At 37.5% G+C, this 24,833-nt stretch overlaps 4 protein-coding genes and 1 long non-coding RNA gene across 9 annotated transcripts; 2 read left to right on the top strand and 3 right to left on the bottom strand.

The window, feature by feature from the left end:
• Positions 1-172: 172 nt before the first annotated feature.
• LOC136779816 (T-box transcription factor TBX6-like) lies at positions 173-7,640 on the bottom strand. 2 transcript variants are annotated; one of them, XM_066737663.1, is made up of 6 exons: positions 7,513-7,640; positions 6,455-7,316; positions 5,814-5,964; positions 2,982-3,288; positions 1,272-1,418; positions 173-1,182 (listed from the first exon to the last, which is right to left on the bottom strand). In XM_066737663.1, exons 2-6 carry the CDS (start codon positions 6,501-6,503, stop codon positions 670-672), a joined length of 1,167 nt encoding a protein of 388 aa, XP_066593760.1. In that variant the 5' UTR covers positions 6,504-7,316; positions 7,513-7,640; the 3' UTR covers positions 173-669. The 2 variants fall into 2 exon arrangements, with proteins under 2 accessions (XP_066593760.1, XP_066593761.1); XM_066737664.1 differs by lacking the exon at positions 7,513-7,640 and adding an exon at positions 7,414-7,457.
• LOC136779818 (uncharacterized) lies at positions 3,282-5,555 on the top strand. Its single transcript, XR_010823678.1, has 4 exons — positions 3,282-3,487; positions 3,765-4,042; positions 4,263-4,674; positions 4,776-5,555. It is a non-coding gene; the product is annotated as an uncharacterized lncRNA (long non-coding RNA).
• On the top strand, positions 7,574-12,982 carry LOC136779814 (26S proteasome non-ATPase regulatory subunit 5). Of its 3 annotated transcripts, none has more exons than XM_066737661.1 (4): positions 7,574-7,664; positions 9,047-9,302; positions 11,029-11,327; positions 11,413-12,982. In XM_066737661.1, exons 3-4 carry the CDS (start codon positions 11,146-11,148, stop codon positions 12,743-12,745), a joined length of 1,515 nt encoding a protein of 504 aa, XP_066593758.1. In that variant the 5' UTR covers positions 7,574-7,664; positions 9,047-9,302; positions 11,029-11,145; the 3' UTR covers positions 12,746-12,982. The 3 variants fall into 3 exon arrangements, with proteins under 3 accessions (XP_066593758.1, XP_066593757.1, XP_066593756.1); XM_066737660.1 differs by having other exon boundaries at positions 7,583-7,664; positions 8,960-9,302; XM_066737659.1 differs by lacking the exon at positions 7,574-7,664 and having other exon boundaries at positions 8,299-9,297.
• On the bottom strand, positions 9,299-10,953 carry LOC136779815 (ankyrin repeat and MYND domain-containing protein 2). Its single transcript, XM_066737662.1, has 3 exons — positions 10,729-10,953; positions 10,203-10,580; positions 9,299-10,120 (listed from the first exon to the last, which is right to left on the bottom strand). Exons 1-3 carry the CDS (start codon positions 10,924-10,926, stop codon positions 9,473-9,475), a joined length of 1,224 nt encoding a protein of 407 aa, XP_066593759.1. The 5' UTR covers positions 10,927-10,953; the 3' UTR covers positions 9,299-9,472.
• On the bottom strand, positions 12,973-23,692 carry LOC136779813 (nose resistant to fluoxetine protein 6-like). Of its 2 annotated transcripts, none has more exons than XM_066737657.1 (10): positions 22,966-23,692; positions 15,500-15,783; positions 15,254-15,429; positions 15,004-15,164; positions 14,687-14,815; positions 14,054-14,613; positions 13,666-13,971; positions 13,404-13,578; positions 13,195-13,337; positions 12,973-13,112 (listed from the first exon to the last, which is right to left on the bottom strand). In XM_066737657.1, the coding sequence occupies exons 1-10, from the start codon at positions 23,189-23,191 to the stop codon at positions 12,984-12,986; spliced, it is 2,289 nt and encodes a 762-aa protein (XP_066593754.1). In that variant the 5' UTR covers positions 23,192-23,692; the 3' UTR covers positions 12,973-12,983. The 2 variants fall into 2 exon arrangements, with proteins under 2 accessions (XP_066593754.1, XP_066593755.1); XM_066737658.1 differs by having other exon boundaries at positions 14,687-14,782.
• Positions 23,693-24,833: the final 1,141 nt, after the last annotated feature.

Genomic DNA, 24,833 nt, shown 5'->3' with positions numbered 1-24,833 from the left:
TTTTCATGTTTTTTTTTATGTTAAAATCATATACTAAATTTCTGACATTAGTGAAGCATTATCTCTGCTAATGATGGGATTTAGGGCTTTTAGGGTGGAAAAAGTAAAATCTGTAGCAATTTTAACGAGTGGATAATTGACTTGACAGACATTTCCTTGAGTGCTTGTAATCTAAAGCTAGAAAAAATTGAGTCAAGTGGCACTCCACTTTTCCACCAGAAGCAGTCAGTGTTCTACACATGTACATATGCCGAAATTCTTATCCTATAAACTATAAAATAAATGATGAACTGCTCACTTCGGTTATCTCGTAAAAAATATTTATTATAACAATTAAACTAGCAAACTTATACAAAATATGATAAAATTTAATCCAGTAGAAACATCCCGTGTTTATATGGCGTTAGATCATTTGGTCCCAGCGATATCATACCTTATATTTTCTTTTATCTTTAATACTGCATTTTTAATCTCTAGCAACAATTCTATTTACATTCTTATAAAATAATAATCCTATGTACAATTTTTTCATTGGAAGACTTACTATTTCAAAAAATACATTAGTTTTATCAAAGTTCTCTTGCGCATTAAAATGTCTTTTATAACTCAAAAATATATTTCTTCTGCTGTGGAAGAACTTATATTTTTTACTTCACGCAAATACTATTTTTAGCGTAATGGGAGATAATTAGGAGAATATTGTCGAAATTTTAAATTTGCGGGTGAAATATAGAGGGATGGATGCAAGTATTGGTAATAATTATATGGACTAAAATTGTAAAAAGGTACTGGCATATTAAATTTATAATGCTGAATGTTATTGGCGCTTGTCGGGGATGTATCTGCCCATGGTCTATGGAGCCTTGGTTGATCTTGACTCTCGACTTTTGAAGAGGGTTTTTCCAAAAGGGCTTCGTTATCAAAACTAATGTCGTTCGCCAAAATGGCGTCGCTCTTATCGTCCTCCGAGCTTGCGCTCTCGCTTTCACTAGAAGTTTTCAATCTCTTCGGACTGCCGAGCCTATCGTAAGGACTAAAATTATTTTCGGATACTTCGATATACTCTTCGTCATCCTCCTCGTTGATATCTTCAAACTTTCTTCTGCAACGCGATTGACCGTTCTTACGGAAACCTTTGGCAAACGGGTTCTTATTTATCTTCAAGTTTCTGATTCTCTCGTTCTATAAAAATGTGGAAAATAATTATTATGGAATATGCTCAATTCAAATAACAATTGACGATTCCACGATAGAACTAATCTTAGACTTACTTGATAAGCCGTGACGGCAATAAATTCAGTTTCACTGAATTGGAAACACGAGGCTGGATGTTTGTAGAAATCATTCATGATTGACAAACCATCGTAAGGCACTATCCAAACCCTTGGTATGTACTTGTGCATGGACTTCAGCAACACCTAATAAAACAGAACAAAAAAAAAGAGACTAAATTAAATAATTCTGGGAGCAGTAAATGTTTCTAATCTGATCTTTGGGCATTTTTCTAATTGACTCCTGGAATCAATTACATTTACGTCAGAATTAAATTCTCGCTAATTCTCATTCCTAGGAGTCAGGAGGTCGGGGAATCCGATGAAAAACGTAATTAGTTTTAGGAAACGGGCCTAAGGCGGTCCTCGCTTTGGTTCTGAAATAATTCGCCGACAACACGTGCTTTTCTTGAAAGCTAAACGAAAGTCCGGGAACCGACGCGATTAGCCAAAAAAATTATTTTCACCGTTAAACTCGACATATTTAGCTTCGTAAAAAAAATGAACATCCTAAAGTTTATGAGTTTTATGAGAATTGACAAAGATCGAGCAGGACAAGAACACTAAAAAAATGAAAACGAGAAAACGAGGATGTTGAGTTGGAGAAAGTATGGACGGGAAAAATGTGAAGCAGGAAAAAGTATGAAAAGGACGCAAAGGATGAAGCAGCTGGCGTCCAGGTCGGTACCAGGGGCGTAAACAAACCGACTCCGCAGGGGTTTGAAGGGAGTTATGGAGGTTTAGGAGTTTTAGGGGGTAAGGTATATCGATTACAGGGTGTCGTGGAGCGTGTTAATCCCAGTTTTTGCCGGACAAGAGCCACCCTTGCATACCATACCGTCTCAAATAGCTTAACCCCCTCCCCCGAACCTCGAAAATCCATCTTGGTGGCCCACATCGATTGCTTTCTTAAAGAAAATCCCACTTTTAAAACCAAGCAAACACTACACCAACAACTTTGCCCTATTTATTAATCTTAATTCCGTAAATGAACAGAATAATAATAAAAATAAATTAGAAATTTCTTTCTACATTAATTAAGACATAAATAATACGATGTTATCAATGAGAATGATTATTACCAAATTGCAATCTTGTTTTATTTTTTCTTAAACAAGGATATGTACGGTTTTTGAGTGATGTGGATGGTGGAAGCCGGTTTTCTCATGAGGAATAAGAGGTCGGATCGTTTATCTGATTTGGTTGATGTTTGGACAGGCTTGCATGTACTCGAGTGCTGTGCATTTTCGTATCTCGTCGCCCCTCACGCGGGAGGTCGTCGCCACACACGAGTAAACCCTCGTCAAAGCTTAAACACAGCTTTGAACTTGAACTTTCGGCTGCTCCCGGAAACCACTTCCGAGCACTTCATCTCTCGCTACTGAAGACTTCATGTCGTATACAATCGGAAAAAACATCAACGGTCACTATTTGGAATCAGAAACAAGATGGTTACCGATCAAATTTCCAAAATAGTGTAAGATCAAGGAATGCTCGTTAAGGCCCGGTTCCACAAACCTTGTTTAAACTGGATTAAGTTAATTTTGCTATATTTTATGTCACATAGAATATAGCTTAATTAGCTTAATCCAGTTTAAACAAGTCTTGTGGAATCGGGCCTAAGACGCAACACTGCAGGATGTAGACCGATTGATCGAGTGGGAAATTAATATATTCAAAAACGTTTGAATTTATAGGTTAGATACTCACGTTGCGATTTTCAGTGGTGCTATTGGTAAGCTTGAGTTTTCGAAAATTAATAGGGTGCTGTGTCCAATGTAATCCGGTATTAGGAGAATCGGGATGAACGTAGATACGTCGTTCTGGCATTGGCTGAGGCTCTGCGGGTCCAGCAGAGGTCCAACCACTCTTGGCGCCGTCGGTCCCACCATTGGCAGAAGAGGCGCCGACATACTTCTGCCGACGCCGTGATGCCGGCGCCACTTCCAGGAACACGCTATACTTCGCACGTCGCTCCAGTCCCGTCACATTCAGCTCGATCGACGGAAACATGCATCTGCAAATTCAATTGGTCGCCATTAGAGCTTCCTGCTCTCTTTAAAACCAGCCAGACTAGACGCCATGTTCGAAAATGGGCCTGATATTTTTAAGCTGGCCCACTTTCCTTTGCAGCAGATGGTATAAAGAATGGCAATTTATTGGATGTGTTAAGCGGCTGGGGTTAAGGCAAAAAAAACTATGAATACTTTATTAATGTAATATTAACCCTTAACGCTCGAAATGCTCCGTTGAGAGGACATGTATTAGTGTTATAAAAATCGAAAGGCAAATTTTTATCGAGCGTTAAGGGTTAATAATTTAATTCACTCGATAAAGTATCTTTAATACGATTGACTAACATTGGTTATTAACCCTTAACGCTCGATAAAAATTTGCCTTTCGATTTTTATAACACTAATACATGTCCTCTCAACGGAGCCTCTCGAACGTTAAGGGTTAAAATATTGCGCTTTTAATAACTGTTGCAATCAGATATAAGACACAGTTATGGCGGCCATATCGAATACTTTGATTCTGAAGTTTGAAACGCGACGAAGGGGGAGAAGGATTGGAATGGCATTTGAAATAATTCCCAGCACAAACACGACTAATCCTTGACTCGGGGACCATGTGATTACCTAAATATAGAGTGGATGGCAAATGGAATGTACCTGACTTCTTCCGGAACGAGAAAATCCAAAAGGGACAGAAAAGCAATTAGCAAAGGGAAAGACCCATAAGGAATACACGGTTATCACCAATTCCTTCCAGTAAGTTTTCTCTATTGTATCTGCCTGAATCTTACTTCCTGCGAGAGATAACCTATAAATTCGTTTAATCTAAACTCACTCTTATCTAATAACTCACATGACTAATATTTTTATGAAAATGTTATTGTTCTGAGTTTTCCCAAAAGTCATTGTCTTTCTGCTATTAAAACTAAGTTTCCAGTTTAATTCTAGACTTCCCTTTTTTTTTGGTTTTTAAAAGCATGCAATTAGGTGGCCCCATCCGACCTAAATCGACTTCTTCGTTGACTCCTAGGATTATCCGGGAGTTTGAAATGTTTGCACGTAGGGAATTTCTGGATGGGAGAATCCCTTTACCACGGGATACGGAGGAAAAAGCGTAGGACGGAAAGGACTAATGAGGTACTCTTCTTACCCCCATCGTACTACTCTGATATTTGCACGTTACCTGAAACTAAAGAAACGCGAGTGCTTTTACGTCCAAGTGCAAACTCGACTTTCTTGACCACTCCACATAATTACGGTCTTCCGCTTGACTAACCAGCCCGCGGAGGAGGCGGATTATGGGAGAGGAAAGCTTACAGGGAAAAGCTTGCTAAGAAATGGGAACGAAAACATAGAGGAAATCTACGAGGAATTCGCAGGAAAAAAAAGTAAGGAAAACGGACAAAAAGGAGTGAAAAAAATTAAGTAAAGTAGGATACAGTTTTGAAAGCACTGATAGCGAGCATTTAATGGACGCGTCTGTTTTCAGGTTATCTAAGGGGTCCGTGAAACGGCAGCAGACGCGTTAATGAACGAGATTATCGGCGGTATCGAAGAAAAAACCAAAGGCGCCACGCGACCTTTCAGCCTTTTCACGTTGAGGACCCCATTGGGCGCGTGCTGTATTCTAATATTTTCACCCACAAGCGGCTTCCTCGACTATCTCGAGAACTCCCAACCGGCCAGACGTCGCCAGTAATAAATGCCATAAATACCTCTCTGTTCCTCAATAATATGCCTACGAATAACAAGAAGTAAGTCTTCTTTGTCTTTAACAACAAGAGGACTGTGATTGAAAAATTATATAATTGTACCTAATGTGTGCGTGCATGATATTGTATTTGTACGAAGAAATGAAAACAGTATCAAAGGTAAACGGCACTTCTCATACAATTATATCTTCCAAGATGCGTACTTCCGGTGAAAAGGGCTCCACGTGTTCAGCACGTGTTGGCGAAAATTGGAAAAGCTTGAAAACTGCCACAAGTGTTCAGAAGTGCAAAGTGAATACACATCCTGGCGCGTAATCAGTATTCACAGGCACGACCTCTTCCCTTTTTCTGCACCCTCTCAAAGAGAACCAGAAGGGCCTTTTTCAGGCATCGGAACAATTGCGATAGCTACGGGAAGAAAATGTGCAGCACAGAAGTTACTTTTTTTTCTGAGAAGGTCTTTCTTTTCAAAATCTCGATTTGATTTGTTAACTTCTTTGTTAATATTTAAAAATAGACAGTATAATAAAGATAAAATATGGAATAATGCTAATGATAACAATGAATCATCGGTAAAAAGTTAAAATAACTGATGTGATTGTTTGTTCAACCCTACTCCCCCACTTCCGTGACTTTATCACTTTCCGGAATGTTTAGAATTTCACGATAGTGAATTCTGAAATATCGGAAATTAAGAAGGAAGCGGACGCGATGCGATAGCTTCCGGAATGGAAATGGATGATAAATTTTGCAAGACTAAAGCAGTCTTGGCGAAATCTAGTAGTAATAATAAAGAATCACTTCGTTCCACTGACCTTCCCTGTTTCGTTATTATCATTTCTGTGGTCTCCGTGTGAAATTGTTGCCAGAGTTGGCGATTCAGCAACTCCACCTTTACTTCCGGCGGAAGCGACGTGGTCGCTGAAAGATTCATCGCTTGCCAGGAATTCGTATCCATAATTTCCCCTGCGATAAATAAATGTTATTTAGTTAGTGCACCATTTTTTAAATTTTATAAAAAGGTAATTTTTAAAAATTGGACTTCTTTAGTTAATGGGAAAATGAAAGTAAAGACGTGCAAAGTGATGGTAGGAGGATCATGGTAGTGAGGGGGAAGTGGATAAAGGTAAGAATGGAATAAAAAGGGAATAGAAGGAAGAGTGTCCTTTGACAGGACATCGGGTTTGGCTACCGCATGAGCGAGCCCTCTTGCACTTGTCCTGCGGAATAATTGCGGCTCGCCCGAAAGGACTCGCAAGGATCTGTTTTGTCCTGACAGATAACGATTGATCCTCTGAGTTCTTTCATCTTTGCCGACAACACCTACTCAACTTTATTCCGTTGGAACCAAATAAAATTTTTTTCGTTTCCTAATTCGAGCCTCCAATTACTTCCATCCAATGACATAAAAGATTTGTGGTATTTATAATAGAAAAATTTCAAAATAATAATTCACCTGGATATGAGTAGAAATTCTGCTGATGCCTGAACATTTGTTGATTCATCCTTGATAGAAGAAATTAACACAAGTACTTTTAGGTAATAAAATTAGTACACTTAAAAAAACATGGGAAAATTCACTAGAATGTTTGGATGTAAATTAGGAATAAAGGGTGAAGGAGGAAAACAAAATATGAATGACGGAGGGTAAAATTAGGAAAAGTAGTGACATCCAGACACGACCGTAGTTTTCGAGGAACCAAATGGAACTGAATAGACATTTACGACAAGCAAAGATACGAATGGTCGCGTGCGCCTGTAGAGCTTCTGGGACGGAAACTCAGGGTTGAAAATCTCTGGTTGGTAGATCGTTGGGTACGCCCCACCCTTTTCCCTCCCATGGGCCGTGGCCCCAACGAATCAAATTCTCTCATATCTAGGAATTTTCTAACCTATCGAACAATCATTCTATTTTTTCTCAAGTAAATAATGCGTTAATTTATAACAGAAATACAAAAACGTAGTTAAAACTGATTCAAGAGCTTGAATTGATGACAAGTTAGAAATTTGCAGAGAAATACAATTTTTTGGAAGAAAAAAAAAACAGTTGTTTTTATTGCGTGTAATCGACAGATTCTTGGAGGAACCATGGAGATTAATTGAACGAGATGCAGTTTGGCTTTTGGTGGAGGCGAGCACAGGATTGTCGTCGTAAATTAAGGAATCCGACGGGGGCAGACGGAGCCGTTAATGGTTTCTTCACGAGACGAGTCTATGAGATAAAATCAAAAAGATGATCCACCGACTTGCTTTTACGCTTCAAGCCGTCGAAAATTCCGGGGAGACGCCACTCGCAAACTTTCTCCTTAATAGAATTACTGAAAATTGAAGAAAAGAATTAATTGTTTTATATTTAACAAGTCTGAGTAAATTTTATGAATCGATTAAGAAGAAGATAAAGCATGCTGTGATTACGTTAAAAACGATTAAGGTTAGGTGGAAATGATGGTAGTCTGGTGTACAAGGAAAAAAATGTAAACATGTAGAGATACACAAAGGATCGATTATTATTACCCGAAGATAGGTGGAACCGTTGCCGGATTTTCTTAAGTAAATGCAGAGTATCCTTTGAGGTGGGCAGTACCGCCTTTTCTTTTTCCAAGCCGAAGTGTCTGTCGACCGCAGTCATAGCGACATTGTCGGGAGTTCCGAATTGCGGATTAACTGTAAGCGATACCCACAACAAAAGGGCGCAAGCCCTACCTGGCGGCTACCTGTATTCTCCTCATCCCAGCTCCAAGTGTCTTCTTCTTCTATATACCTCCGATCCCTCTTCATCTCCTTGTCATCTCAGCTTTATCTCAAATTCTCTCCCATTTCTTTATCCTTTTTCTCATTTCACACGTTTTTTATCCATCTCTAATTTATTATTCGAGCAATTTGCGTGGAGATTTCTCATATACGTACATAACCTTGTTATGTGAATGGTATAACCTTAAAATTTCCCATTTTTACATTATTCTTTAGAGTGAAAATTGTCCCTGTATATTCACGTTTCATGAAGTAATTGAGTTTTGACTGGAGAGGTAGTAAAAGGGAGAAAGAATTTTAGTATAATCCGAGTCCAAAGCGATTAGCCCTTTCATTGCCTGCGCTCGTCCTAAGTACCTAATTAGGTGTTGAGTACTACCGTCTTAATGAAGAAGAATGCGTGTATAACGCGTGACACATTATTCACGAACGTCTCCGAACGATTCCCGCTTAATTTTATTGCCTCGTAGCTTATCTTGTGCACCGTTTTTCTTCCCTTTCTCCTCGTTTTTGCAAAGTTTCGGAATTTTTGGAAAAACTCGTGACAGTAATCGCTGGAATATTTTAAATAAGAGACGTTAGAGAGGGGAGCTAGTCAAGTGCACTTACGAACGACTTCCGGTTCTCCGCACGCGATCCTCATGCGAGCAACGACGCACTTTTTAACAATAGAAGACGCTCGTTAATTAAATTAGAAAAGAATTATGCAATCGGCTTGTAAGATTTGTTTTTCAAAGCATTCACTCGTCGGTTTAAAGAGAGCACAGTCGGAAAAGAATAAATACACTTGAGGACGTTTACGCTCCTTCGAGTCCTACAACAACAAGTTCCTGTAGAAGCATCATTTTAGGTTTGCCCAACTCCTTCGTCGGTTTATTTAAGCTCCTCCGATCTCAGATTCGGCACGAGTGCGGTTCTTCAACGGCAAAACATGTGGCTGCGAGATGTTTTCTATTATTTCCACTACATTATCTACTTTTCTATCTGCACGAGACTTCCGTTCGATACACAAACATCGTAGCAAAAGTGGCCACTTGGGCCCGAAACATAGCCTGAAAGCTACTCGCACTCTTTGTTTATATACTTTTCCCCTAATGACGCAACTATCTTCAGTCAGTTCTTTGAAAAATTTAACCCTGAATATAAAAGAAAACTTAACCTGCAAAATGATTATTTTTTTTTATCCCTATCACCCGTTTGAAATATTGAGAATCCGTGGTGTCCGTGGTGAAAGAAGAATGTCTTGTGCTTGTTGGTAATCACGCAAAAGACATAAAGTGTCGTTTCCGCTTTGCAGCGCGCATTTTCGCGCGTGGGCAACCGGCTGCTTTGAACTGGCCGGAACTCTCGACACTTGCAGCTGCACGTCTCCAAGCACTCTTTTTATGTAAAGCAATAACTATTTTCCACTTCCTAACACTTCTTCAAAAACCACCGAAGCCTCTTCCCTGCTTCCGGCTATAAAAAAGTGCAAATTGACGAGGAAATCGCCAGGCGACGAAGTGCAATTCAATTAGCTGTGAAGAATCAACTTTCAAAATCAGTCGTGTAAGGTATCCACAAATTCTTTATTCAATTCTTTCTTAGTTTACACATTCATTTAAATTTCTAAACATATAATGTTCACGCATCTGGAATTATTTACAGGAATAAATAAGAAGGAGGATGGGTTCTTCATATAATAGTGTATTGCAAAGGAATATCATTCCTAGTTAATATTATTTCAATTAACTGTGAGATTTTGTAGCCTGGAGCTAACAGCGTTGCTGATATCCTGTTTATCTATGTCGCTAAGTTTTGCACCGCCTGAGGCTTGGCCCAGTCTTGAGCAAGCTTTCTTGTGCATGAACCAATGCAATCTCTGGCATTCCCTATCGCAATATTGAACAGTCTTGCATTTGCTGCATTTTTTACTAGCTTTCTCCTCTCCACAGGTAACGCAGACCGCTACATTATCGTTGAATCCTCGCTGACCATTAATGGCGGCTGAAATAACAGAAACCGCTGATGGAGGGTCAGAACTAGCGAGTGTTGCTATCATCTGACGGAAAATTGTGCTCTCCCTGAACGGGAACTCCCTCACAGTCTCTTTTAGAAAAGCTTCTTGATACTCTGGTAAACCATCGCTTTTGCTACATTTCAAGAATTTTCTAACTAGAAGCTCAACCGGGTCAGATTTTTTTTCGTCAGATTCCTCATTCAATTTCTCTTTATCTCCCTTTTCTGCTTTCATAGCTTCCTGTCTTTTTTGACATTTTATTACTTCACCCACTATACAACTCAAGTAATGGTACTTCAATGCCATTACTTCATTGGTTTCTGCACCTCTGGTCATTTCTTTATGGCGCATTGATTCCAAAACCTTCTGAATCTGAAAACCAGTAAATAATTCTTTAATTTTTGCTTTTAAATTATTTTTAAATATACCAGTTTTTGTGATTCCAATTAATTACCTTGAGTGCATTTTCCAAGAGACCAGGGTACTTTTGAAGATTCATGGCCACTCTAATTGGATGGACATTTACTTGCATAATAAAACTATGAAAAGAGTCTGCCAAATGAGGAGGGAGCATTGGTTCAGTTTGGAGACCTTGTGGTTTTATGTAGTAATCTATATCAGCCTTTGGAATAAAATTATTGATGGTAGCTACGCAGTTATGATTTCCCACGAAAGCAGCCATCTGTGCAGGTGTTCTACCCACACTATTTGTTGCTGTCAGCTTAGCTCCATATGACATTAATAAATGACAAAGATCAGCATTACCACTCAGGGCAGCAAAATGCAGAGCAGTATATGCATGTTCGTGCTTACAGGCATTTGGGTCTGCCCCCTGAAATAATGAAAGTTAAAAATGATGGATCCTAAATTCAATAACTTCAATAACTAATTGCAGTTATTTTAGGTATTTAAATAGAAGCATTAATTGTTTATGTTTACATTGAATCTATATATAAGTTGTTTTTGTATTTATAACCTACTTGATCCAGCAGCATCTGAACAATTTCTTTATTTCCCTTGTAACAAGCATGCTGTAGCGGGCTCATACCATTCTCATCCACAAAGTCAACTTTAATTTTATTAGCGGCGAGTAGTATTTTTAATTCCGCCGCTTCATTCTCTGTTATTTTTTTAAAAATTTCCTTTTGCAAATCTTCGACATTCTCTGCCGGCGCCATCTTGGATTTCACTGAAGCCAAAGCCAATAGAAGCAGTAGCCAAATTAGCGAAGCGAAAATACTTCGATAATAAAATTTATAACCTAAAAATTTTTACTACAGATTTGCGCAATTCGCATTGCGCATCTTCGTGGAGATTCAAGTGACTACTGATAACACTGCTGAATGCTGACTGACTGAAGTACTGACTGTGACTACTGTCTGTAAACAATTCTCATTATGGCTTTGTGGTTCAACGAGAAAATAAATTGCTTTAAGCATTTAAGAAATTTGGAGGAACAGCGAGAAGTACTGTCAGATATTAAGATCAAATTGACAAGCTTAAATAATAGAGAGCTAGGAGAAATCGCTCAGTCAGCTGATCTTAGTATTGTTTTTTCAGAGCTAACCACAAATGGCAGGTATGACAGTGCTCTTTTCAAAAAGTAATTAGTCGTCTTTACTATACTGTCAATAAAGTTACCTCTCTTAATTTTTATTTTTTAGAGAAGCTGGACATGAATTATGTGAAATTTTAAAAACATTATTAAATGCATTAGTACCAGGAGAAATTTATCGAAAATATCAATCTGATTTATTTTCCCTTCTATCTCATCCTAATGAAGATGTTCGTTGGCTTATGTTAAATGAAATTGAAAGGATGGCATCAACGGATAGTGTAAACTACCTTATTCAGAATAATAACTTATTGCTCTTTCTAATAGACAGAGTAGCAGATGATAATCTAAGAACTGCAAAAATAGCAATGAAGATATTAGAAAAAGTTGGCTTAACAACCACGGGCTTAAACAGTTTATACACAGGAGAATGCATGTCCAGAATAGCTAGGCTCTTGTCCAAGAATGATACTGTTAGTTTTCGAATATATGAAATTATAATAGGAATTTGTTTAGGGACAAGAGATGGGTTTGAGGCTTCTATAAGATCTGGATTTCTCAACAGTTTAATTGGTATTATTGACAATGATGATGTGCTTCTGCAATTAATTGCTCTAGAAGCCTTAACGCAATTATCTATTTCTGAGGAGGGTATCAATTATTTGGATGAGCAGGGTGTAGTGAGAAAGTTAGCACAAAAAGTAGCAGATGCCAACGAGGACCCACTAACAAAAATTTTAATTCCTGGACTAATGAAGTTTTTTGGCAATGTTACAAGACATTGGCCTCACGAAATATTCTCTAAATATCCATTTATAATCACAGCTTTGTTTGAAATTATACAGAGTGATGACCTGTCACTTTTGGCAGTCGCGCTAGATACGCTCGGTTACGTTGCTTTTCCAGTTGTGGGAAAATATGCTCTCTCAACAATGAACGATTTTATGGTACCAGCCTTAAAAAGAATGGTAGATATTATCATGAAAATGCCAACAGAGTTTAAGATAAAGGGACTCCAAAATTTATCTGCGATTCTACAAGTACCAGAAGATCAGTATGATAAAAGAATATGTACACTGACGCAATCCTGGTTCGACAATCTCTGCGATGATCCTATGAGATTCTTATTCGATCAGTGCCAAAAACCATTTCCGGATATTCGACAAGCAAGTCTGGAGCTTTTGAATGTATTGGCCTGCCAAGTTTGGGGGAAGCGCTACATAGCATCTTATCCAGGATTCATCGAATTTCTATTGAACAGAAGAGCGGAGTCTTTCGAAGGATGCAAGGAGGCTAAATTTTTGATAGTAAAAAATCTGTCCGATGTAGAATCTGACATTTTTGATGCTTCGACGAAGCAGAAATTCATTGAGTACGTACAACAAGGTCCGTTTTACATTGATAAGGATCCGGAAGTCGCTGTGGAAAATGTACCGACTTAAATTATTTGTGTGATAATACCAGCTGAAAATTCATTTTGATCTACAGATGAAATATATGCACGTACAAAGTCAAATAATTTATTTTACATTTACAAATATGTAGAAAAATTACAACTACACACCTTGGTTATTATTTATCACTGATTCGCATTTTTTTTTGTTTTCTTTACACAATAATTAAGCGAAGTTTAGTTTATAAATAATCATATGAGTTATGGAAACATATTGTTTTGATTCCCTACTGTATGCGCTTCCTTTTTCTTGGTGCGAGAATTTTCAACATACTGACTACAGGAGCTTCGAATGAGACTGAGATAACAAAAGACAGGAAATAGGATAGAACCACTTGTCCTAAGAAAGTTATCATCTGTAAGTGATAAATAAAAAGTGTTATTTTCCACGTTTTTAAAATTATCGATTTTTGATTCTTCCTCTGTTATCCTCCTTACCACTGTGTCTTTTCCCAAGTGCATAGGTGCATCTGCGTGCATAGCTGTAAGTCTTATTACTATTGGATGTACTAGATAAGCGCAATACGTCACTCTGCTAAATGGATACAGAATTGGCGCTGATAAAATTTTATTCACGTACCCTACACAAAAATTAATTGCAATTAATGTTTTTTAATTGATTCTAGATTCAAGGACACAATGCATACCTCCATATCCTGTGCTGCAGGCAATAACAATCCAGGATAATCCTAGTGCCCATGCACTGTGACTCAAAGAGGAGTAAGCTGCTGCAGTCATAGGTGCAAGCTCAGCTTCATACAAGCCATACAGTAGGCTCAGCAAGCACATGGCTGAGAGAAGCCAGCCTAAAACTACGGTAGCCTGAAAATATGCACATTCTTTTAATCTTGAAGAATATTTGAAGAAATTGAAGAACCAATATAATCCATTCATATAAGTGGATCTCACCTTTGACATTTTAATTTTGCAATCAGTCTTAAATAAAAGGTATCCAACCGACATTCCAATGAGATACGGACCAAGTCTGGTCCAAGGTTTGTCGTAAATCTTGTCGAATAATGCAAGAGGGTCATCAGAACTTGGCATGTGGTTATTGGCAAGTGCTATATACCCTGTTGTCAACCAGGAGCTAACTAATAAGGTCACCACAGAGAAAGCTGCTATTTTGAAATGATTTGTGGCTAATATCAGCATCACTGCACCAACAATATAGAATTGTGTATCATCAGCCACATACCAACTCCAAATCATACACTAAAAATTGATGTTAAGTAATACTATTGTTCACTTTAATTTTTACAATTAAAAAGATTAATGAATTAATTTTTCATGTTACCATTTGGTCTACAGGAAAGAGGGTATTGATATAAAGAAGATTTCTCCACCAATAATTAGGACAGTTCTCGTGATCAGCTGTAGGAGGTTCAAAAACAGAGTTGGCATGGAACCATTTCATGGTAATCTCCACAACCCCAAGGACAAACATGTAAGGTGCAGTAAGTCTACAGAATCTGTAGGCGAGGAATCCGAGGAACTTTAATGTACCAGCGACAAATCCTGGACGACCTTGAGTCAATTTACGAAGATCACCCTTGGCATTGGTCCGGAAGTAGAGAAAGCTGACGAGGAGTCCACCCATGAAGAAGAAGGTATCCACGCTGAAGGCACCGTTCGTTATGGTTTGGAATAAAAATCTCTTCTCCACTATTTTCCTGTACTCCATATTGTCAGAGTATTTGAAGATCACAATGCAAGTGTGGCCAAGAATCACCCAAACCATCGAGATCGCCCTCAATCCATGAACGGTGCTTATGGTATCTCTACCAACGCTGTCATCACATATAGTTCTCAGATTGGCTCTTACAGAGAATGATAACAATAGCTCCTCGTAAACATCTGAAATTTTGTACAACCTTGAAGTTAGTACTAGTTTTATCATGAAGAAAATAATCATGATGGTACTACTTACTCAGTTTTAGCGTTTCAGGTGATGGAGGTCTTACGGGATTTTCGTGGTCATTATTGTTGTTGACTGCTAGACTGCCATTTATTATAGAATCTGCCACTGGAACAGGAATGTAGACCTTACCATGACAGGCTGCGAAATATAACGATAAAAAGACTGTCACTGTCAACGTCTCTGTAAATGTCTGTAAGTGTGGTAGTTAATCACGACCCTCCCTTTGTTTAACCTATTTTTACATACACACCTTGTGCAGGTGTATTGAAATATATATTTATCAAATAATTTTTATTCGTAGAGAACTGATTAAGAAACCGACTTACCATTAATAACCTTTTGGTGATTTCCATTTGATATCTGATCCAGCTTCGGATTAGCCTCAGGATCGTAAATGGCCTTTTTACCCTTTTGGAATCTTCTTGTTAGATAGTAATCGTAACCAGTTCCAGCCAACATCAGCAGGAAAACGATGGAGCTTACACCACTGTATATATACAAAAAAGCATTTGTCTAACGAGTTTTCAAGAGTTTATTTTTAGAAAGAGGATAGATTATTTTAACTTGTTAACTCACAATAAGATCCAGAAAACAGGATCGGAGTACATGTCGTATAAATTGTGCTGATCCTTGATTTTCTGAATTGTCGTCGATTTGGCTGCTGATTCGCTGGCTGCCAATTTTGCCACGAATTTCACATCTGACGAGGTACAGGAATTTGGCAAGCAAACTCCAAGAAGGATCAGTCTTGACTGAAAGGCGCAATTCTAAAATTAAAGATCTAAGAGCAAAATATTATAAATGAATGAGGTTTTTATTTACTCTTGGTGAAATGGATGAATTGTAAGATATTCTCATGGTGAAGAATCCCATATCGTATGGTGCTTTGTCATTTGTATATGGTTCCCAGACATTTTGACCAATTGGTGTGCTTTTGGTTCTCCAATGGGGCTCTGCATTGAATTCCTCCACTTCAGAGGGTACTTGGATTTTCTGGTTCCTCTTTGAGTAATCCTGACTGATGTAGGTACATTCAGTGGCTGATCCCAGGAAATACGAATTTCCCCAGAAAAATCCATTCGTGTATCTTCCAGTGGCATCATCAGCTGAAAATTAAATTTCCGTTTATGACTTTAATTGTTTATGAAATAAATGCTACATCCGTTTTTAAATTGATTCGTTTAGACCGGAAGTTGTGGGTGTAGGGAAAGCGTACCTTTCCAAGTAGGTCATTGATTATGAATTACCGGCATCACTTTGATGCTTGGGAGGGCCTGAGAGGATTTATATGGTCATAAAAAAACTGGGTTAAGCATGTAACTCAGGGAGTGGTTCAAAAGAAGAAGACGAATTCTAAGGAAGAGAACAGTGTGAAGCAAAAGACTTTCGATAGAGAAACAACCATGCAGAAACAAATGAGAGGCATTATGGAAAAGTTAAGAGATGCAAAAAATGAGATTCGAAAAAAGGCAAATAATCATATTGAATAATAGTGATTTAATCCTATTCCAAGATTAGAAATTAGCAAGCTGCTCGTGCTACAAATTGCAAGTGGAGTGCGGGGTTCCCCTAATAAAGGGGGCCGCGGCGGCTGAACGAGGAAGACAATGAAAAGCCGGTGTTTTTTATTTTGAGGAAAGGAAAAAGTATGACGTAACTCCATTAACGGTCCAATAAAAGCCTTACAGAATCCAGCACGGAGGCATTCGCTAACTAAAATTGGACTTACGTAAATATCATTGCGAAATGGCGAGATTGGAGTGTGCAGCTCTTCTGCATAGAGAAAAGTGACGTGGCTTTTATTTTATAAGAGAGCTGCAATAAGCCGAGCCAATGACGTAACTAAGTTGTGATTAGACTGGAGAGTATCAACCCCTTCTTTAATGACGATTAAATAATCTCTGATTGGTTTCTTTTCCAAGAAAGTTTTCCCTCATTTCGCCAACTCGCCGTATGCAATTCGTCCATGTGAGCGATCACATGGATGGAATGGTGTACTTTGAAGATTTTATTACAGGGTAAAATTAAACAATTATGTAAATTGTAATAACACCACTCATCAAATTTCTCAGCAAACAGTTTAATAGTTGCAATGAGTTTACTTAGGAAAATTGAAGAAAATAAATTTTGTTTTTTGTTGAAGAGAAAATTTATAATATAATATAATATAATATAATACATTACACTGACCATTGCTATACTACTTAATATTGTATTGTATAATCCTGAGATATAACTAATAGTTATGAAAAACTGGAAAACAAGATTTCGATGATCTTTCGACCTCTGGTTACCCCATTGAATGTTTCAAGGTTATGCAGGTAGTATCTGGACTTTCAATTACGAGAATTTCAAGTTCAATGGGAGTTATCGAACGACACTACTCTCGGATTCCAGAAGGTGGAGAGCGGTATTTCCCAGGCTTGCCATTCAACGTAATTGACCGGGTTCACAAGGTGCAACCGGTTTTTCCAGGGTAAACTCAGACGAGTCTCGTATCGCCACGTTCGATCTGGTTTTATTTTATTTAACTTCCCTTTTCTTGAATTTGTCCGGTTGGAGATCCTTTTGATTCACTGCCGAGGCTCCCGAAGTTCACGGCGATCCATCGGATATTCACTTTCTTCGCTCTCTTACGTATACAGGGTGTCATTTGAATAATGGTCAAGTTGGAAACCTTGGACAGAGATGGGTCTATGCTGATTAACAAAATACAGACAGTGTTATACGACACGTCGTGTCAAACGTCCTTCTACGTCTCAAGGTCCACCGTAACATGCTATAACACAAAAACAATCCAAGGACCCTCGGTTTTTGACAATTTTTAATAACTTTATTACTCGATGTGTGATTTCAACAGAGACGCCCTATAGATAATAGGTTATGTCTCACACGTGCGATATATGACGAGGTACGAAGGAAGTTCCAAAGTTTCTTGCATTATCGAATTTCTTTCAAAGAAAATTTCATCCCATAATCATTCGTCGTTTCAAACTTTCGTATCCATTAATGGAATGCATTAAACGGGATAACACTTTATGGGAGATAAGTTGAATACATTTAAATATCGAATATTTTATTGATTTTCAGTTTTGATGAAATTTGGGAGGTGGTGGTAGTGACTGTAATGCAGAAGTCGCATAAGTAAAATAAGTAAATGCTACTTATATACAGGATGGATAGGAATGCACGGATGCCGTGGATCAGTCTGCTTTGGCGGAGAAAGTAATTTGGAAAGAGAAAGGCGACGGTGGAGGAGGTTCTTTAATGGGAGATTAGACATTGAAGAAGCGCCGTTGTGAACGCGTGTGAGTGTATAGCAATCGAACTGGCACGGAAAGCTTTGGCAATTTTATTTTTGCTTCTACCCTCTCTGTACTTTGCGAATCCTAACCTAACAATAAGAATGTCCCGTAAACCTTCCGTCAAAATAATGCACGAAGAAACATTTCGTGACGGTATTATGAAGTGAAATGCATTGTTCCAACGATGCATACATGACAGATTTGGAAAGCTGTGTGGTGAAACTCTTCAGGGCTTGGCTATAATATTTCATTCCAAGACTATTTCCCTTTTGGATTTTAATGTCTCCATTTCTACTTTTTTATTTCCTTTTATCTTCGGATTTTGTATTTTCACACGTTTCGTTCGAACGAGCATATTCATTGAGAAGTTTCAGGGCTGTCGAGCGAGAATGAACAATCGAGGTTGGTGACGTATACTGATCGTAAAAAGTAAACAAACAGACCAATCAGTATTCGAGCAGTTACACAACCGTGTTAATGGCACAATTTATACTTTCTACTTCCACAGGTCACCTATATGGCAATGTCCAGACTACCTAGAAACATCCACCTAGAATCTTGTGTAAAATTATGCAAACTTCGCTTCGTACGAAATCTTATATTTTCAACTCAACTACTTTCACGAGCAGAAAGCAGGATTTTATCCTAATTTGTTTTATTGCGTAGGTGAATTTTTGTTCTTTGCCAATTTCTTGACCTTTCCTTTTAACATTAATTCGTCAAATCAATTCCGCTTCCCGCTACTTTCATTTTTCTAACGTTCTAACCTCAAAACTGTCAAAAATGAATGTGTCTTGAAAAAGAAAAGTTTCGTTAGTTTTTTTTTTAATTTCAATTTTTCTCACTTTTCACCTGTCTCCTCGAGAAATCTTTCAAGAATTTGACCCTGGCCGACGTTTGTGGGGACTTAAATGTCCCAAGTGAGCGTTTCGCTGTAATTTCGCTAATTGCCACAATCACTTGCCCATTCTACTCTCTTCTCCCTCCCACCTGTCTCTTCTCTCGCTGTTCCTGTTTTTCGCATCTTCATCCACGTGGATCAGGTAAAAAAAATTTACCATAGAACAATTAGATAATCAACCAATTAAAAAAAACTGGATAGTCATCGTAGATCCATCGAACATAAATTAAATTTTTTAATTCCCATATCTAATCATAGGGAGGTATAAAAATCTTTCGTCGAAAGCTTCTTGCGACCAATTAAATTTCTACATAGGCCATTAAGTTTGGACCGGTTTTCTTCTTGTATTGATTCTCAAGGCCATCGAGATGTCAAGGTTTCCGCTAGAAATTAGACGATTTCGTATAATTTCTTGATGACCTAACAAATTATAAGTTACATCAACATCTTTGCACAATTATTATTTCACTCTTTACGAAATCCATAGTGAATTTTTGTATCTTGTTCCACCTGAGATTCGATTCGTTCGAGATTTTATCAATCCACATCGAAGAAAGCATCGAGAAAACGTTTGCAACGGATTAAAACTGTGAAATTACCAAGAACGAATCGCGAAAAGTTAGGTTAGGGATCTGGAGAGTAGGAACAGGTATAGATGTATATAAATTCGCGATTCTACTATAAAATTGAATTGTTTGCCAAAAATCCGAGTATATTGATCATTACAATGTATTGCATAATGTCAGAAATAATAAAATAGCAATCGTGCAGGATAGATTTCATAAGTTTGTTACGGATTTTAATAGCAGAGTTGAGCTCGTATGAATTATATATTAGAATAATACTCTCTCCCCCCAATAGCAATTTCACGTATGTGATGACGAAAATGATTTCCGTGTTTTCCTCGTTCTCGCAATTCTAGTTATACGGGCTGACAGTGATAGGAGAATTGGTAGGCTAGATATTTCCACCCCGCCAATTTTAGCGACTCCTCCATTATAGAAAAACAGGAAGTGAAATCGTAAGTTAATTTCGAATAATTAATCGAACTATTTATGTAAATGCTGTTGAGAGAGAATAGAAAGACTTGACGTTTCGATTTGGCCAAATTGCTGGGCTTATTGTATTCAATGAGAGGTTAGATTGAATCAACCAGGACAAATGCAAATGGCCGAAGGCTAATATCATCCACTTCGTAAAATTGATCGGTTCGTATAATAGTTTATCAATGAATTACGTCACAAAACGAAAAATTTCGTCGATTAACCGATTGAACTATTTTAAATTATAATTTTGAAACAATTATATTTATTTATATAATTAAATTCTGACTATTTTCATTCAACTTTCTATTATTTTTTTTTTCATTCTAGTGAGGAGTCAGTTTACATGTTTCCTAGAGGTTATCTTACAGGATTGAGAAGAAACTGGAATTATTGTATAAGATTGGCTTCATAAATAAATCAATTGTGCCTAATCGAACCAGGATGTGTCATTGTGTGCCCGTTGGGAGATTCACCGACGTAAATTCGCCGTGTTAGAGATCCGGAAATGAAGAGGCTGGAAAGCGAGTGGTGAAGAATTACAATGCGTGGAATTGAAAGCGTTCTTCAAATGTTTTTTTCATTATCATGATTACAATGGCGTCTATTTTGCTCTTTTTTAACGACACCGTTAGACTAAAAATTCTACGCTTTACCGTTGCTCTTTCTTTCTCTCTCAACCATCTTTCTCTTCTTTTTCAGCCTTCCTAGGCTTTCGGGATCATCGCACCTTTCACCTTTCCCGAGCCAAGATCACTTGGTTTCGCTGGGAGTAGATAATGTTAAATGCAAACTACTCATGGCCGCGAAAGTCTGACCAAAAATTCCTGTTTCCAGTCATCATCATCAATCATCTAAAATTAATTTCTCCAAACACTCTCAAAATCGACGATTCTCCTTTTTATTCTCATCCAAAATTTTCAAAATTGGATCTACAGAAACGTGGGATGATTCAGAAATAGTTTATGTTCTCCAATTGTGGTACCTAAAGAGCACCCTGACACACTTTTTTCAGACACCCAACGTCCTTCTTCCCGCATCGTAAATGTATTTTAAGATTTGTATGAAACGTCTACAAGGTCTTTAAATAAATAATAAATCATTACTTTGTTAACAAAATTATTAACCACCAAGCGTGGTTGTAATTGATCGAGAAAAATACCTATCGATAATCTTCAGCTTCCTCTGTACATTATTGATTAATAAGCTATCATTTTCTCGATAAACACCACAATCTCTGTTCCCTTTTCCCACTTTACGCTACATTAGAATTCTAATCAGTAATCATTCTTTTAAACCGGAAAATTGCTGTTTACATTAGACACAAAAAAAAAATCAAGAGGAAAATTTTTGGAAAATTTGACATTTTTTGAAAAAAATGAATGAAAAATTAATGAAATTGATAAAGGAACGAAAGTTGTACGAAGACGAGTGATTTTAATACGTATAATTACGAGTCATAATTACCAATAGGATAATTTGGACGGTTTGTAGTCTGATGTTGAACGGTGTAGCGAGAGGTGTTTGGGAAGGGGGGGGGGCATCTTTTATTGTTGCGATGGGGGACGTGCGAAAAGTGGCATTGACCGAGGAAAGTAAAACGTCGAAAGCGATTCGTGGCCGTCACGTTCTTCGGGACTCTCCTCCTGCTTTGTGTCGCTAAAAGTGAAACTTCGTACAATATGAAAGTAGGCAACTAAACCTCTACATCTGAATTGTCAGGTCGCGATGATGTCCGGGGCACACCCGTTACGAAACGCCTGAAAATCATCGCCATACGAATTCCTCTGCTGTACCAGGATGCCTTTTTTTCAAAATAGAAAGTCATCTCAATTTCAGGGGGAGGGGGGGGGGGGATACACTATTCATTTTAACCGGGAAATATCCAAATTCCATTTTCCTCGATTTATAACGTTTTCCAACGAATTTTAATTGTCCCCTTCTAGATTTTCCAGATTTTACGAGTCTCGTTCGATAATTGTCGTGCAAAAAGCAATAGATGCGTTGCGTCACTGAACATATTCACGTAATGTTTATTAACGCGCTGGAAAAACCGTAAAAGCGAATTAAGAGTCGTAAGTAGTAAATAACGGGATTTGGTCAGACGTAATTTAAGTGGCAAAAATCAACCCTTAGGGATAGAGTTTTTGCTTACTGGACAAACTTTTGCAACATTTGTTCGTTATTTATACACACTTTTCTTTTTTCAGGAAAATCTGAGTTGAGGTTTTCCGAATTTCGGCGACAATTTTTCCATTTTCCTTTTGATTTCCTTCGCATTTTCAAGCAACTGTAAAAACGTGAAGCACCTAGGCTCGGAAACTTTCTATTGGTATAGTGGATTTTTGCTTGCAAAGTGCGGACACATCTTGAAAAACCCGAGTGAATGGACCATGGATGATCGTCCAAATATTTAAAAGTCTGACTAACGGTAAATGAATAAAAAAAGTTTCTCGAGTATGTAAAAACAAAACCAACCAGTTGAAGAAACCGGAAATATTTGGATTGGAAAGGCTGGTATTTTGAGAATAAATTATGAATAATAATAATAACAAATTGAGATGAATAAATAAAACATTTTTTTTAATTTATTCAAAAACTTTTCTTGACTCAGAAAATTTGCAAATTTTATTTGATTCCAGAATTCTATATATTTAAGTTGCAATATCTTTTTGAAAAAGAAGATCCATAAATTTTGACATGCTAACTATATTGAATTTATTTAAAAAATAAGTTCTTCTTTCTCTGTCAAGATAATGTTTCTTTCACTCAAGTTTAACCGGTGACAAATGATGGAGGTTATATTTACGCGTATCTGTGGAAAAAGGTTATTAGCCTACATGTGAAGTTTTGGACATTCTTATGCAAATCCCTCGATTCTCACGCACATGAATTTCAAAGCTAAACTATTAGCCCTGGGTGAACTAAACTTTTAATGTTATCTTTTCATCAAAAAAGAGAGAAAAAAAAACAAAAATTTCCTTAAATTTTCCGATTATTGTTGAGGAAAACCAAGAATTTTCCGACAATTTTCCATACCTTTAAGTGCCCAGAGTTCCTGATTTTTGAGTGCCCTCACGTATCTCGAAAGGTCACTCTCGCAATTACGACTAATTGGGTATTTTCCTTCGATCCAATTATTCGCCAGATTTTTCGTGCTGAAAATGTCCAGCTCGTCCACGAGACCTTTGAAATCCTCCACTTCCGGTTCCATTGTAGTCGCCATAACGCTGGACACCAAAATTACGAGCAGAAAAACAAACATGGTTTTCCTCGGAAAATTTTACACTTTTAAATTTTCTAAATTAAAAAATAGAAGAAAATTTTCTTCTTTTCCGGAAAATTCTCTTCAATTTCACTGGCTGGATCTTTGCACTGGACCGTTTTTCCTGACTTCGCGCGATTGTTTACTTATTTAATTTTTAAGTTTCACTCGCGACACCCTCTCCGTTTCTTTGGTAATTATTTCACAGTTTGTCACTAGCTCGACAGGATCCTCTCGATGGTTTCGTGGTTTCCTCTGCTGGTCGGCATTTTCTTTGGTTCTTCGGCTACTTCACAGTGACCTTGAGATTGATATATTGGAATCCTCGCAGGTCGGAGGCTGTTCCTTCATTTGGCCCATTTTTGTTTTTGGAATAAAGGCAAGGTTCGTAAATTAATTAGTATTTTTTTATTCTCTCTCTCTCTCTCTCTCTCTCTATTTTGGAGGGATGAACTTTGAATTACAAAGGTCGAAAATGTCGAGTCGTAGTCGATTTGGTATAAAAAGGGACTGGTCCTTCTCGCTCGATGAGCAGGGACCAACTGTTTAGTCTTGCTGGCACGCCAACCGTTGGAGAAATGGTATTAGCCATCGTGTAATACTTGACGCTGACATAAAGACATCCCCGGGCCCATTTAGAGAGAGGGAACTACCTCCTTCGTAGTGAAAACGAAAAACTCTGCATCGTAAAATTCTTCTCCCTTCTTTTTCCCTCCCATTTCTCTCAACCCTTTTTTCCTTTTTATATTATTATTATTATCAACTGTTAAATTATTGTTTCTTCAGGTTTTCATCTTGGAGACCTTCATTAGTTCTGTTTGTATCACTCGTTTTCGTCGCATGATGAATTCTGAACCAAAATTATTTAAAAAAAAGAAAAAAATATTTTATTTATAAACTATGACTATTTTAAATATCAATTCTTCGTTTATTTTTTGTCTCATTCATCTTTACTCTTCTTTTTCCTAGAAATAATATTTGCCCTTTTTTCAGAATTTTCACCCACATTTTTGCCCTTCGATGAGTATTCTACGATAACTTTAAGATTCTAACTCGTGCATAAACAGGTTTAATTAAAAACTCGATTTATCTTTGTGTGTGTGTGTGTGTGGCTCGTTAATAATGATTTTAATTTTTGCGCAATAATAATTTTCCAAGGAATTTTCCAACTGGTAGAATTTTTGCGATCAAAGAAATTGGCCATTTTTGAGTTTTCACGAATTACTGGGAGAAAGTCAGTGCAATAAAAAGCGAAATTCGCGAGAGGAAAATAATAATTTGGAGAAAATAATGGGAGAATCGTTTGGCGATTTCTAACAGTAGTAATTGTGTCCTTTCAATTGTTGGTTCCCTATTTTTCATAGATTTTCCAGCTGATGGGAAATCTTTTTTTGAAATGGAGGGGGGAGGGGTGAGGCCAACTGTTTTATAATAGCATCCCGTAACGGGCTGCCGCAACTATATATTGACGATGTTATTACCACCGATTAGCATATCAGTTTAATAGCGCAATGCTGCTGCGTCGACTGTCAAGATTTCTGATTTAATACATACATATTTTTATAATTTCTGAACTCTATTACTCAATATTTCGTAAAAGCGATTAACTATAATCAATATGACGAAAATCCTCGATGCTCTT

Source organism: Prorops nasuta, unplaced genomic scaffold, assembly GCF_024137725.1.
Source record: "Prorops nasuta isolate Cenicafe-Biocafe unplaced genomic scaffold, Cenicafe_Pnas_1.2 PNAS00018, whole genome shotgun sequence".
Taxonomy (NCBI): Eukaryota; Metazoa; Arthropoda; class Insecta; order Hymenoptera; family Bethylidae; genus Prorops; species Prorops nasuta.
Note: the sequence above shows the minus strand (reverse complement) of the source record. Positions and strands in the feature narration are given on the sequence as shown.